General features: G+C 43.0%; 1 protein-coding gene across 2 annotated transcripts in view; it reads right to left on the reverse strand.

Moving 5' to 3' along the window:
• The window catches only part of TRAPPC9 (trafficking protein particle complex 9), a 742,651-nt gene that overhangs the window by 574,616 nt on the left and 153,020 nt on the right, over window positions 1–15,015 (reverse strand). For both annotated transcript variants that reach the window (XM_030546427.1, XM_030546428.1), the window contains exon 15: window positions 14,060–14,223. In XM_030546427.1, coding sequence (XP_030402287.1) covers window positions 14,060–14,223 — 164 coding nt within the window. The remainder of the gene's footprint in view (window positions 1–14,059; window positions 14,224–15,015) is intronic.

The raw sequence follows: 15,015 nt of genomic DNA on the forward strand, positions 1-15,015 counted from the left end.
TGTCCAGCGGAGGGCAACAAAAATTATTAGGGGGCTGGAGCACATGATTTATGAGGAGAGGGTGAGGGAACTGGAATTATTTAGTCTGGGGAAGAGAAGAATGAGGGGGGATTTGATAGCTGCTTTCAACTACCTGAAAGCAAGTTCCAAAGAGTACAGATCTAGACTGTTCTCAGTGGTACCAGATGACAGAACAAGGAGCAATGGTCTCAAGTTGCACTGGGGGAGGTTTAGTTTGGATATTAGGAAAAAAACTTTTTCACTAGGAAGGTGGTAAAGCACTGGAATGGGTTATCTAAGGAAGTAGCAGAATCTCCTTCCTTAGAGGTTTTTAAGGTCAGGCTTGACAAAGCCCTGGCTCAGATGATTTAGTTGTGGATTGATCCTGCTTTGAGCAGGGGGTTGGACTAGATGACCTCCTGGGGTCCCTTCCAACCCGATATTCTATGATATTAAGTACCTGTTATAAAATCAATTAGTGATATTATATAACTAGCTAAATATAATAAAAAAGAAAACATTTATACATTAATAATTGCTGAAGAAAATGTTAAGTATTAAAAATGCTATAGTAATATGCAGATGGTGATGTCTAGTGATTAACTTTCTCTCTTCTGATGTAATATTCAGAAATTGAACTGCAATGCGGATCTCAGCTCAACTCCTAAGTCTGCCACTGACTCCTTGTGTGACCTTGGCCAAACTATTTAGGGTTTATCTATAAAGAAAGTGTGCAACAAGACAGGGTGTGAATGTATTGCAGTAGAAAACAGACACTAGCCTGCCACGCAGTAAACCTCCATGTGGACATGGCCACAATGCACAAAGTTTACGGTGCATTTTTGACACATTCATTTCAAATAGCAAGCAATGTACATTAAACTGCACTATTGTTTGGTAGCCGGTCCGCATGAAAACTTATGTATTGCAACATAAGCTTTCGTCTGACAAAGTGGGTATTCACTCCAATACGTTTGTTAGTCTGTCAGGTGCCATAGGACTCTGCTGCTTTTTACAGATCCAGACTAATACGGCTACCCCTCTGATACATGCACAGCAGGCTAGTGTCCTATACATCACACCCTGGCTTGCCATGCACTCAGTCTTCATGAAGGCATACCGTTAATCTTCCAGTGCCTCAGTTCCTCATCCATATATTCATTAACATTTACAAGATGTTCAGAAACTACAGCGATAAGCACCACAAAAAAGCATATAACTACATAAAACAAACAGTGATAATCTGACTGGGAGCACCTTAAGGAAAAGGTTACTTATTCATAATAGCACATACTATAGCTACTGTACGCTGTGAATCAGTGGTCACCAACTGGTCAATTGCGCTTGACTGGTCGATCGCAATCTTTGGCAGCATAGCGTGGCTGCCGCTAAGGCAGGTTCCTTGCCTACCCTGGTCCCACGCTGCTCTTGGAAGCGGCCAGTGAGGCCCCGCGGCTGGGCAGGGATCTCCCTCCATGCGCTTCTTCTGCCTGCAAGCACCGTCCCCCGTAGCTCCCATTGGCCAGGAGAGCTGTGGGGGTGGTGCGTGCAGACAGGGGCAGCGCACGGAACCACGTGTCATCCCCCCGGGGGGCACAGGTGCGCGTTGGCCCCTTCCAGGAGCGGTGTGTGGCCAGGGTAGGCAGGAAGCCTGCCTCAGCCTCATTGCACCTGCTGCCAACCAGAAGCCATCAGAAGTAAGTGCCGCCTGGTGGGAGGCTGCACCCCAACCCCCTCTTGCACCCGAAGCCCAGCCTGAGCCCCCTCCCAAAGCCAACATCTCAAACCCCTCCTGCATCCCAGCCCCGATCCCCCTCCCAGAGCCAGCATCCCTGTACCTCCTTCCTGCACCCCAATACTCTGCCCCAGCCCAGAGCCCCCTCCTGCACCCAAACTCCCTCCTAGAGCTTGCACCCCTCACCCTCTCCTGCACCCCAAAACACTGCCCCAGGCTCAGCCCAGACCCCCCTCCCAAACTGCGAACCCCTCAGCCCCAGTTCCGAGCCCCTACCCCCTCTCAAACCCCAACCCCCGTAACTGGTGAAAGTGAGTGGGGGTGGGGGACAGCGAGCGATGGAGAGAGGGGGGATGGAGTGAGTGGGGCCTCGGGGAAGGGGCAGGGTAGATCCTGGGCTGCCCTTGAATTCAAAAAGTGATCTTAGGCATAAAAAAGGTTGGAGACCACTGCTGTAAATGATTCCTCACAAGGGGTCAGTTCATCATACATTTAACATTGCTTTGCACAGTACAGGGATTGCAGAAAACCAGTTGTACAAGCAGACATGAATTCCCTCTTTTCTTAAATGCACTGCCACTGCTAGATATTTGGTAAATGCTCTGGAAGCTGTGGAGAGTCCAAAAGGCAGAACTATATTCTGATAGTGGTTGGACTCCATTGGGAACCTTAGGTACCTCCTGTTTGCCAAGTGGATAGCTATGTGGAAGGCCATGAACGAGTCTTGATTTTAGAGTGATGGAATGAGGAAACCAGCATTACCATCTTGAACCTGAAACAGCATAGTATTTGTTGAGTTTCTTCAGGTATAGCAGGACTCAGACCCACTTCTCCTAAATGAGGAAATAGGAGCAGAAGCATCTTCCCCATACTCCTGAGAAACCTATTGCATGCCTCATACATGAAGCAATGAGTTCACTTCTGTTTATGAAAGTCTCTTGTAAAAAGGGTCCCCTGAAGAGGAATGGAGAAGGGTGTGTAGGAAGTAAAGATTGGAATGAAAAGGAGCAGCCATGGGTGATGATTTCTAACGCCATCTGTCTGCTGTCAAGGCAGATCACACCTGGTGGAATGGGGCAAGGTGAATTCTGAAGGTTGTGCTCTCTTTATAGGGTCAAATATAATTTAATCCGTTGAAGTGTCAAAGAAGCAGTGTGTGTGTTGCCATGCACAACTAGAAGCCAGTCATCTAGGCAGGGGTATACTGAGTAATCGAGACAACGCATCTCATAGACTCATAGACTCTAGGACTGGAAGGGACCTCGAGAGGTCATCGAGTCCAGTCCCCTGCCCTCATGGCAGGACCAAATACTGTCTAGACCATCCCCGATAGACATTTATCTAACTTACTCTTAAATATCTCCAGCGATGGAGATTCCACAACTTCCCTAGGCAATCTATTCCAGTGTTTGACTACCCTGACAGTTAGGAACTTTTTCCTAATGTCCAGCCTAAATCTCCCTTGCTGCAGTTTAAGCCCATTGCTTCTTGTTCTATCATTGGAGGCTAAGGTGAACAAGTTTTCTCCCTCCTCCTGATGACACCCTTTTAGATACCTGAAAACTGCTATCATGTCCCCTCTCAGTCTTCTCTTTTCCAAACTAAACAAACCCAATTCCTTCAGCCTTCCTTCATATGTCATGTTCTCAAGACCTTTAATCATTCTTGTTGCTCTTCTCTGAACCCTCTCCAATTTCTCCACATCTTTCTTGAAATGCGGTGCCCAGAACTGGACACAATACTCCAGTTGAGGCCTAACTAGCGCAGAGTGCTGCCATGACAGCAAAGACCTTTGTAAGGACCCATGGGGCCATCGCAATGCCAATGGGGAGAACTCTGAATTGGCAGTGGCCCACTCAGAAGCAGAGAAATTTTCTGTAGCCTGGGTGAATGTTAATGTGAAAGTATGCGTCTTTCATGTCGAAGCTGCGAATCAGGCTCCCTAGCGAAGGGAGGGAATGACAGATGCCAGCATCACCATATGGAACTTGGATTTTCTGGGGGAAAAAAAAAAATCCTCTGGCTCCAGCACATTGCATGCAGGTGCACCAGAGTTTGCAATACATATAGGGACCACCACTCAAAGAAGAAAGGCTACTTACTTAGCAACTGTAGCACTGAGTAGACTGCGAGTACAAATCCACACACTGTCCTTACTCCTCATTTATTCAGAGTCTTCTCAGATTTTGCTTGTGTGTGCGCTAGACCACATAGTGGGACAGGACTAACATCACCATGAAACTTCAACTACAATAGTAAAATGAACCCACCACTAATATTAAGCACTTATCTAGCAAGAAGAAAAAGACAGAGGGTTCCAAGTACTCTCTTGACAGTAATCCCAAGAAACAGAAGTGGGGTCAAGGCAATGGCTCCTCATGAACCTGAGGGAACAAGTGTGCAGTTACAACAGAGGGTTCCAATCTCTGTTCTGAAAGAGTGGAACAGCTACCTGACAATATTCTGTTTTATATTTGTTCTCAGCTGAAAATGCATTTGCATCTTCTTGTATTTCACTGTCAATTTATTAAGGTTGACATCTCATAGCTACTGTAGAATATAATTGACAGGAATTATCTTGTGTGCGTTTTAGAAGCAGATGGTTTGTTTGAAGAAATCTAATTCCAATGTGAAATGTATTACATCTAGGGATGAGAATATAATAAGAATGACTGTTTTAATTTTTCACCCCTAAATGTGTTTGCTTGATAATGGCTATAGTGTAAGACTGCTTTTCATATTAGACAAGCAAGGTGGTTGAGGTAATATTGGATCAACTTCTGCTGGCGAGAGACAAGCTTTCAAGCTTACACAGAGCTCTTCTTCAGGTCTGGGAAATGTACTCAAGAGTATCACAGCTAAATACAAGGTGGAATAGATTGTTAAGCATTAAGTAGTTAACACATATGTCAAGGAACTACTCAAGGTGAAGTGTTCCATTAATGCCTCTCCAGTCATAGAGGGAAAGAGAAAAAAAAAGGATGAGGTGGGTTGTTAAGTGGGTTATAGATTTTTTATAACCCATAAATCCAGTATCTCTATTCAGTTCATGAGCATTAGTATCTAGAAAAGTTACTAAATTAAGCTCCCAGGCTTGTTTTTTGAAGGTGTCGTGCAGGTTTCCTTTGAGGATGAGGACTGAGAGGTAAGATCCATATGGATTCTAGTATGGGGGTGGTAGGTGACCACTAGCAGTGTGTTTCTTAAAGGGTTTTATTTCTGTATTGAAGCAGGTTCTCTCAGGATATTTAGGTGGCCTATTATAAGATGTGACCTATTTCACTGGTGGAGCGTCATTGTTTGGTGAAGGCTATTTTAAGCATTTTAAGGACTTTCTCCTCAGCATATAGTCTGTGGTATCAGAGTGCCTGGCTGTAGATCACAGATATCTGTGTGTATTTGGGGTGATTACTGGATCTGTGAGGATTCATAGATTCAGCCGCCTGAGAACAGCCATCCAACACAAAAACAAACCACAAAAGAAGCGGAACCAACTACAACAGCTCCACAGACAGTTTCTAAGCTTATGTTTAAGTTTAAAAGCCTCATGATTTCAAATGGACAATATTTAACTCTGCAAATCCGGGTTTACAAGGAAAAATTGGCAAGTGAAAGCCTTTCATGTTTCAGTAATTACAGTTTATGTTGCATTTCCCTCCCTTATCTTAAGTTTATTCTAAAAGTTGTCAAGAACCAGAATTATGCTCATCTATGAGCAAGAATTTAAATTTACAAGTTACATTTAAAACTAATGCAAAAATTAAAATAGCATTGTTAAGAATCAGTCTGAGAAATGCTACATACCTTACAAGGTTAGAGAATCAATAGGTTCATTGAAGATCTTTGGTTAAAAATTATTTCCATCTGAAAATTTAGGAAGAAAAGAGGTGGGCTTCAGAGCCCAAGCTCAAGCCTGAGACTCAACTTCATAGTACTGCCTATGCAGCTATTTTTACATTAATGGGAGCCCCGCTACCTCCAAGTTTGTCAACCTAGCTGTACAGCTTCACTAAATAATGCTGTGTAGAAATACCCTTAAAGACTGAAGAGCATATATGGTAAAACTCTCACCACAACTATTGCATCTCGAATAATAACTTCCTAGCTAGATTTTTCTGATATTGTGCAAATAAATTAAGTCAAACAATGTTGCACTAAAAAAATGCAAAAACTAATTTAACGATTTAACATTTGTGCTCCAAATATGTCATCTCTGAAGAGCTGTGCTAAGACCTATACACTGGTAAACTGTGCTACAACCCATTTCAAAGTTGACATTAAGGGAGCATGTACGTCTGTCCCAGTATTCTAGAATCAAGGGCATAAAAAGTCTCCAATCTCTAACAGTTCCTCCATTACTCTATCTTCAGGTGCACCTACCCCTTAAGTTTCCAAAGTGGAAGCAAGGACTGGTATTTATCTACAGAGCCAAAATAGTTAGTAATCAGGGCTTATTTTGGTAAGTAACCTTTTTCTCCTCTATGACACTGTGTCCACAAATCACCACTGAGAGAGACTAGCTAGCAGTGACAACATTAAGGGGGAGGGCTACTCAGTGCTGTTAATTGAAAAGAGACTGAAGGATCCAGTCTGATCTGGACTCACATTGAGAAAATGTTTTTGAAAGGTATGACAAAGGATCTAACTGCAGATCTCCACAGCTGGCACACTGAACAGGTTGATGCTCAAAACACTGCTTACCGACCCACCCAACAGAAAGTCTTTAAGTCCTTCTGGTATGGGAACTTCAGAAAGCACATAGCCTGCAAATATACAAAACCTGATCTGTTTCAATAGTCTCTGTACTGAAGGGTACTCACAATTACCTTAAGTTAATTTTTCCCTTCTCAAAACCAAAAGGAAGTAGTGAATAAGAGTAAGAAGTGATCATGCCTTTTTTCTTCTAGAGGGGATGGGGAATATTCTGTGCTGATCTACCTGCTTGAAATCTACCCCATTAATCCATAATAAATCTGGATACAAGATTTACTATAATGCTTCAAATCTCATTGCTTCTAAAACTATCTTAAGCAGAGTTGGCTTTTAATGTCTCATCTAGTGAGTGTTCTGGTGGTCTTCTTACAAGAGATTTTTCCTTTCTTTAAAAAAAAAAAGGACATTAAGACCATTGATTACACAACAAGAGGACTGGGGTTTCCTGGGGGAAATCTCCAATAAACTCCTCTTAACTGTTGGTCCAGCTCTTAGCAGATGCAGTTTCCCAAAATCATACTGTAGGGGAAGCAAGAACACAGTGGTGCTTGCTCATGTCCATTCCATGCTAGGTGACTCCCAAGCAGTACCTTTGGAGGTGGGCTTGGAATTTATGGACGTGCTGACTGCAATAACACTCTTCCAAAACTGGCATCGCCATGGGCCTATTGGGTGATACCATAGTGGGACAATAAGGTATGAACTGATGACCATGCTGCAGCTCTGCAGATTTCCTGGATTGGTACTTGTGCAAGGAATGCTGCTGATAAGCTGTGAGCTCTTGCGGAATGAGTGGCTACAATAGCTGGAGGCGGAACCTTCGCCTGCTCATAGCAAGACAAGATACAGGCGATTATTCAGGACAAGATTCTTTGGGATGATACTGGCAGCCCTCTCATTCTTTCCACTATTGCTACAAAGAGTTGCACAGACTTGCAGAAGGGTTTAGTCCTCTCAATAGAGAAGTCTAGGGCTCACCTAACATGTAATGTATGGATCAGATCTCCTTGGCAATCTTGAGGTTTCGGAAAAGACTGGAAGAAAAATGTCCTGGCTGTTGTGGAATTGTGACACCACCTGTGGTAGGAAGGCCACATGGGGGCGCAGCTGGACTTTGTCCCTGAAGATCACCGTATAAGGGGTTTCTGACATCAGGGTTTTGATCCTCAGAGACCCTTCTGGTCGAGGTGATCGTCACTAGAAAGGCGAACTTCCAAGACAGAAGCAGTATGGAACAAGATGTGAATGGCTCGATGGGCATTGACAGGATCAGGTTTAAGTTCCCTGGGGGAATCAGGTCATGAACCTGAGGGTAGACTCTTTCCAGACTCTTGAAAAATATGACCATCTCATGGGAGAATAATGGATTTGCCCTCCACTAGATAACCAAGATGGCTGCCAAGTGAACCTTAAAAGAGGTGGAGATGATTATCCAATATAGACTACAGAGAAGACCCGGATGGAGAAAGATTCTGCTCGGAGGCCTAACTAGTGAAGTGTTTGAGCTTAGCCAAATAGTTAGCCCTGGTGGAAGGCTTTCTCCTACCTAGCAAGATTTGCAGAGCCTGTTCTGAGAAGGCCTGCCCTTCAGAGTTCATTCACGCAGCAACTATGCTGCCAAGTGCAGGGAGGTTCAGTTTGGGTGAAGCAACTGATTGCGGTCTTGTGAAATCAAGTCCAGATGGAGTGGGAGCACTAGTGGAGCTGCCACTGAGAGCTTCTCCCGCCAACATAGCTACTGCCTCACAGGGAAGTGGATTAACTAAGACAACAGGAGAGCTCTCGCCCACTGGGTTAGAGAGTCGTCATTAAAACACTACTGCAGTGTTTATGCAGCATTTTAAGTGTAGATGTGCCCACAGAAGTGCTGGCAGGATATGCAGATGAATAAACAACACACGGGAAGGACTAAAGTAGCAGGGCACAAGATATGCCCTCCTCCCACTCTCACATATCAAGTATCAGAGGGGTAGCCATATTAGTCTGTATCCACAAAAACAACGAGGAGTCTAGTGGCACCTTAAAGACTAACAAATTTATTTGGGCATAAGCTTTTGTAGGTAAAAAACCCACTTCCTTACCCACAAAAGCTTATGCTCAAATAAATTTATTAGTCTTTAAGGTGCCACCAGACTCCTCGTTGTTTTTGTTTTCACATATCAGGTATTTAACTGGACCTAGTGCAGGATTACAAGGGCTCTCACCATATAATCAGAAACCCAGGGTGGACCTGCTTTAGACCCAGCACTAAGACTCAGCTCACTTTTGAATACCTTCTACTTCCCCTGGCACAGGCCAAGAGAAGAAGTAGAAGCTCCAAGGTGCTAGGCATTGTACAAACACAAAACAATAAGATAGTCCCGACCCCAAAGATCTTACAATTTAAGTATAAAATGAGAACAAGAGCAGACAGACAGATAGGACTACAAGGGAACAGGACAATAATATTGGTCAGCATGATAGACATTGGTCTAAGCATGCCAGCAGCATAGCCATTCTCAAGCTTTTAAGTGACCTTTATTATGATGTATGGATTTTCCTCTATTAAAAGATTTTTAAAAAGAAGTTAATCTCAGTGCTAAACATCAGGGAGGACCTAATGAGAGAACAAGGGTGTGCTGCTGTGATGCACCCAATGCTATGGACTCACTGGAGGATGTTACTGCAATTTTAAAATTGCCTGTTACAAAAAGGCAGAAATCAGAGAAATGCAGGGCTGGAAGGGATCTCAAGAGCTCATCTAGTCCAAGTGCCCACATTCAGACAGAATCAATTATACCTAGACTATCTCTGACAGGTCTTTCATCTGTTCTGAAAAAGATTCAACCATCACCCTTGGTATCATACCAAAATTTAACTATCCTGATGCAATGCTGTCATGGTATAATCCCCACTCTGAACCTTAGCGTCCAAAAGATGAGGTACCAGCATGAATTCCTCTAAGCTTAATTACCAGCTTAGAACCTGTAGCGCTGCCACTAACCAGGAATTCTAGTGCCTGGTACACTCTGGTCCCCCCAAACCTGGCCCGGGGACACCCAAGACCCAGTCCCTCTGGATCTTAACACAAGGAAAGTAAACCCTTTCCCTCACTGTTGTCTCTCCCAGACTTCCCCTCCCTGGGTTACCCTGGAAGATCACTGTGATTCAAACTCCTTGAATCTTAAAACAGAGGAAAATTTACCTTCTCCCCTTGTTCTCTCTCCCCCTCCCAGATTCTCCCTGAGAGAGAAAGTAATCTTAACACAGAGAGAAAATTAACCTCTCTCTCCCTCTTCCCTCCTTTCTCCCCACCAGTTCCCTGGTGAAACCAGACCCAGTCCCCTGGGGTCTCACCAAAATAAAAAAACAATCAGGTTCTTAAACAAGAAAAGCTTTTAATTAAGGAGGGAAAAACAATAAAAATTATCTTTGTAAATTTAAGATGGAATATGTTACAGGGTCTTTCAGCTATAGACACTGGGAATACCCTCCCAGCCTAAGTATACAAGTACAAATTAAAATCCTTTCAGCAAAATACAAATTTGAACTCCTTTCAGCCAAATACACATTTGCAAATAAAGAAAACAACCATAAGCCTAACTCGCTTTATCTACCTAGTGCTCACTATTCTCAACTTAAAAGAGCCTGTATCGGACAGATTGGAGAGAAACCTGGTTGCACGTCTGGTCTCTCTGAGCCCCCAGAGTGAACAACAACCAAACACTAACAGCACACACAAAAACTTCCCTCCCTCAAGATTTGAAAGTATCCTGTCCTCTGATTGGTCCTCTGGTCAGGTGACAGACAGGCTCACTGTTCTTATTAACCCTTTCCAGGCAAAAGAGATATGAAGCACTTTTGTTCCATTAACTCTTACTTATCTGTTTATGACAAATGTCTATACTACAAATTTGTATCAACCTAACTTATGTTGGAATACAGCCATCACAGTTCTTAAATCGCTTGTGTTTGCGCAAGCTTGGCTCCTTATGCTGGTGGTGCATATCCTCACCGGAAATGCTTGTATCAATTATATTGTCAGTGTGAGGCATTATCGAATGGCTCCTGAAAGCCAGTAACGGTTGACATAAGCAATGCAGTGTCTGCACTGACACTGCACCTACCTACTTACGTTGGCCATGACTCTATGCCACTTAAGGAGGTGTTCTAACTAAATTGGCATAGAGAGGCACTTATCATTGGGAGCCAAATTTAAGTGACAACAACATTTCCCCAGCTAGCTCAATGCAAGGCATCTTATGTCAACCTAACACTGTAGTGTAGACCAGGCCTTTGAAACACATTGGCTATAGGTAGGTATAGTTGCTCACTACAATTAAAACTCAGGAAACAAGCACTACAGGGGTAATTCAAGGTGGTAAAAAAATCATTGTCTGGCCGAATGCATCACAAAGACACATTACTGGGAATCACTGTCAAAATGCTCCTTCAAAGCCTCTCTGATTCTAATAGCCTCCGACTGTGCCCCTCTAATTGCCCTTGTATCTGGCTGCCCAAAATCAGCAGCCAGTCAATCAGCCTCAATGGTCCACCCCAGGAAAACTTTTCCCCCTTCATTTTGGAAATATTATGTAGAGTACAGCAGGCTGCTATGACAATCGGAATATTTTCCTCACTGAGGTCTAATCAGCCAAAAGGATAGTGCCAGCGACCTTTTAATCAACTAAAGGCACATTCAACGGTCATTTGACACTTGCTGAGTCTGCTGTTGAAGCGCACCTTGCTACTGCCTAGGTCCCAGTGTAAGGCTTCATAGAGCCACAGGAGCCAGGGATAGGTGGGGTCTCCCAGGATCACTATGGGAATTTTCACATCCCCGATGGGAATCTTCTAGTCTGGAAAGAAAGTCCCAGCATGCAGCTTTCTATACAGTCCAGTCTTCCAAAAGACGCCTGCATCATGCACCTTCCCTGAACACCCTGCATTGATCTCAGTGAAACAGCCCCAGTAATCCTCCAGTGCCTGCAAGACCATGGAGAAGTAGCCCTTTTGGTTGATGTACTCCATGACAAGATGGTCGGGGGCCAAAATTGGAATGTGTGTTCCATTTATCACCTCACCACAGTTAGGGAATCCCACTGCCTCAAAGCCATCAATTATTTCCTGCACCTTACCAAGAGTGTCAGTCCTTTGTAGCAGGTGGCAATTAATGGCCCTGAACACTTGCATCACTGCAACCACCATGGAGGACTTTCCAACCCCAAATTGATTTGCAACTGACTGCAGCAGTCTGGAGTTGCCAGCTTCCACACACTGATAGCCAGTCGCTTTTCCACTGTGAGTGCAGCTCCGATTCTGGTGTTCCTGAGATGCAGAACTGGGACAAGCTCCACACACAGTTCCATGAAGGTGGATTTGTGCATCCGAATATTTTGCAGCCATCCCATACTCGTCATCCCATACATGCATCACAACCCTAACTCTAACCCACTCAGTTCTTGTTTCCCTAGCTCAGTACTAACGGTCCATCGTGGCAAGCTGCTCCATGAGATCCAGCAGCAATCCTGAATTATTTGTTTCCGTGGCAGACAGCAGGCCAGGCATCATCGATTCACTCTGTTTCACAGCTTATGAAATACTGCAGGACCAGTCACATTGTGTTCCTAATACACATCACCAGATTGGTCAACAACTCAGGATCCATGCCATCAGGCAGACGTGGCAGGCGCACAGTTTACAATGGCAGTTGAATAATGGCACAAAAAGTAGGAAGCCCATGGAATGATGGAACGGAAAGAATTGCATCATGGGATAGCATGCATGTCCCCATGATGCACCACAATCTGTTCCCAGAGCTCCTGGTGATAGAGGGTGGTGAGTTTCACAGTGGGATAGCTACCCACAATGCAATAGCTCTCTGTCAATGCAAGAGCAACAACTGTGGACATGCTCTGCTGACACAGGAGCACTGTGCAGACATGCACAACCAATGTTATTAAAATGACTTGTCGACATAACTTAAGTAGACTTAACTCCGTAGCGTAGACAAGGCCTAAGTCTGTCACCGTTATTTAGATGTCCAAGCCCAAATAGATGCCTCTTCTGTAATACTGTACACTGTGGAACCGCAGTAAATTCTTGGAATACTACACATTGTGGAAATAATGAGTATCAGAAGCACTTTCTTATGGTTTAAATGCTTATGCTTAGTACACTATAAATATTCTACTGTAGGAATGGCAAGGCTGGATATGTAAGAAAATAAAATTGACATCTGATGATTTTTCTTGGCTTAGTATCTAAGCTCACGTTTCCAAACCACCCTGTGTATGGAAACCCAAATTTCTAATTCAAAGACATTAATCTGTTATGTTACACAAATTGATAAGACACAGGGAAAGTATTAGAGCTACTATTATGTGCCTATCACAACTCTTGCACTATCAAAATTCTAAGCTCTTTGGGTAGAAGCAGCAAAGAATCCTGTGGCACCTTACAGACTAACAGAGGTTTTGGAGCATGAGCTTTCATAGGTGAATATCTACTTCGCCAGATGCATGTAGTGGAAATTTCCAGGGGCAGGAAATTTCCTCTTTGGGTAGAGTTCATATTTTTATTATGTGTGTACACATAATAAAAATTTCCTCTTTGGATAGAGTTCATCTTTTTATTATGTGTGTACACACTGCGTAACAATGTGGCATCTCAATCTCAGATTGGGGCCGGTACGTATTTTTATAGTAACAATGATAGTAATGACTCCAGATATTTTTCAGCTTTGTAATGCAATCTCCCTGGAGACTCTCAGTATAGGCAGAGAGCCCCTCACAGATGATCGGTAGGTCATGTTTTCTGAAGCTGCAGAGAAGAGGCAATCCCAATGTCGGAATGGCAATCTTGGATACTCAGTAAAGAAAAATCATCAGGTATCATATTTTATTTTCTCACTATGCAATTAAAGAACAAAAACTATAGTTGTGTATGTTATTTCCATAGTAAGAAAACACTAATTTACTTTCATCTGATTCTACATTTATTCTGTTAATATAATCTTCATAATGATGCCCTCACAGATAGGTTAGAGCACAGAATCTTTGGAAAAAATACATGGAGACAAAAAATTTATGCCTGCATCCTATTCTTTCTTCATTTTCAACTAGCCTTTTAATTCACAAGATAGAATATGAGAATGAACAAAATAAACTGTCAATTGTTCTTTTCTACATTTTTTCCTGTTGCAGAAGCTACGACTGGAATGGCAGCTAGGCATTTTTTCCCTTCTAGTAAGTCTTTCAAGTAAGGAAACTTTAGGGTTAAAACAAGATTAGTCTTTAATAAACCATCTTGCTTATGCATATTCTGTTTCTCTACAAAATACCATCTCATTTATCTGATTTCCTCATAGTCAATGTAGTATCAATGGCTAGTCAATCGTTGGCTCCTATTATATATTATAATAAGAAATGATTATTTTAGAGATGAGGTCTCTGCTTCTGATTCTCAAAGAGGACACTGATGTCCAACTAAATAAATCTATTCAATCTTTATTAGGAGAGAGGGCTACTTGAATTCTGAAACATCACTCCACTAAGACAGTCTGTCGCAACCACTTTGTAGATGCTTCTCTTGAAGCAAGAGATTTTTCTAATCATACACCAGCATACATACCTTTTGAGTTGACTGTTTTTGCTGTGACCTCTAGTTTCTCCAGAGGTTCTGTTCCAATATTTTCTAATTTAATGACAAGTTGCTGGGTCTCCCCATTGTAAAGCTGGACAGATACACTGGTGGAAATATCATCCCCTGAGGAAGGCTGCAGTGTGTGAGCAGACCTATAAACAAAAAGATAGATATGCAAATTAAATACTGTGTTAAACATTAATCACATCTTAAGAACCTAACCACAATACAAAACATAAGAGAAATCCGGGAATCCAGTCAACTTGTCCTTGACGGTTCAGAAAATATTGACCTTTAAAAAAGAGTCACACAATTGCAGCTAGCTTCATCTTATACTCCTTCTCCAGCTCTTCAATTCCAGCTTAATTTTTAGTGGCTACTGTATTCAGGAACTATTAGGGGCAAGAACTAAAGCTCATAATCACAGTTTTGAAAGGGTATAAAAGCATTCTCTTCTAGTTGTGGGAGTTTGTTAAACAAAGTGCTGCTTATAACACAAAACTGAACTGTACAAGTGTAGGGAAAAACAAGATGGCAATCTAAATAACTGAGTTTTAAAGGTTGGATGTTATTAATTTTTCTAATGAGGTTTATCTAGTACTTTTGTTACTAAATGTCAACTAAGGGTGGCGTGGAACACAAAAATAAAGTTTTAAATATATTTCAACTGAGACACAGACTCTGGATAGATACCAGGGTGAATGCTCTCTAGAAAAGGTGTTTTTCAAAGTACCAGGTCACGGAATGTCAGGCACTGGGTCATCTTGCTGATTCAAATTATAACAATCGTTGCTGCACAGAAGCTCTAAAGGGCTGCACAGCAGGGACCTCGAGAGGAGAGAGGTAGGTGTTGGGCGGGAACTGGGGAGGGGAGCAAGTTGGCACGCAGGGCTGCTGCGGGCCTCTCCCCCGGCTCCGGAGCTCGCTGCTACTGGTCATGAGAG

This window comes from Gopherus evgoodei, unplaced genomic scaffold (assembly GCF_007399415.2).
Source record: "Gopherus evgoodei ecotype Sinaloan lineage unplaced genomic scaffold, rGopEvg1_v1.p scaffold_44_arrow_ctg1, whole genome shotgun sequence".
Classification (NCBI taxonomy): domain Eukaryota; kingdom Metazoa; phylum Chordata; order Testudines; family Testudinidae; genus Gopherus; species Gopherus evgoodei.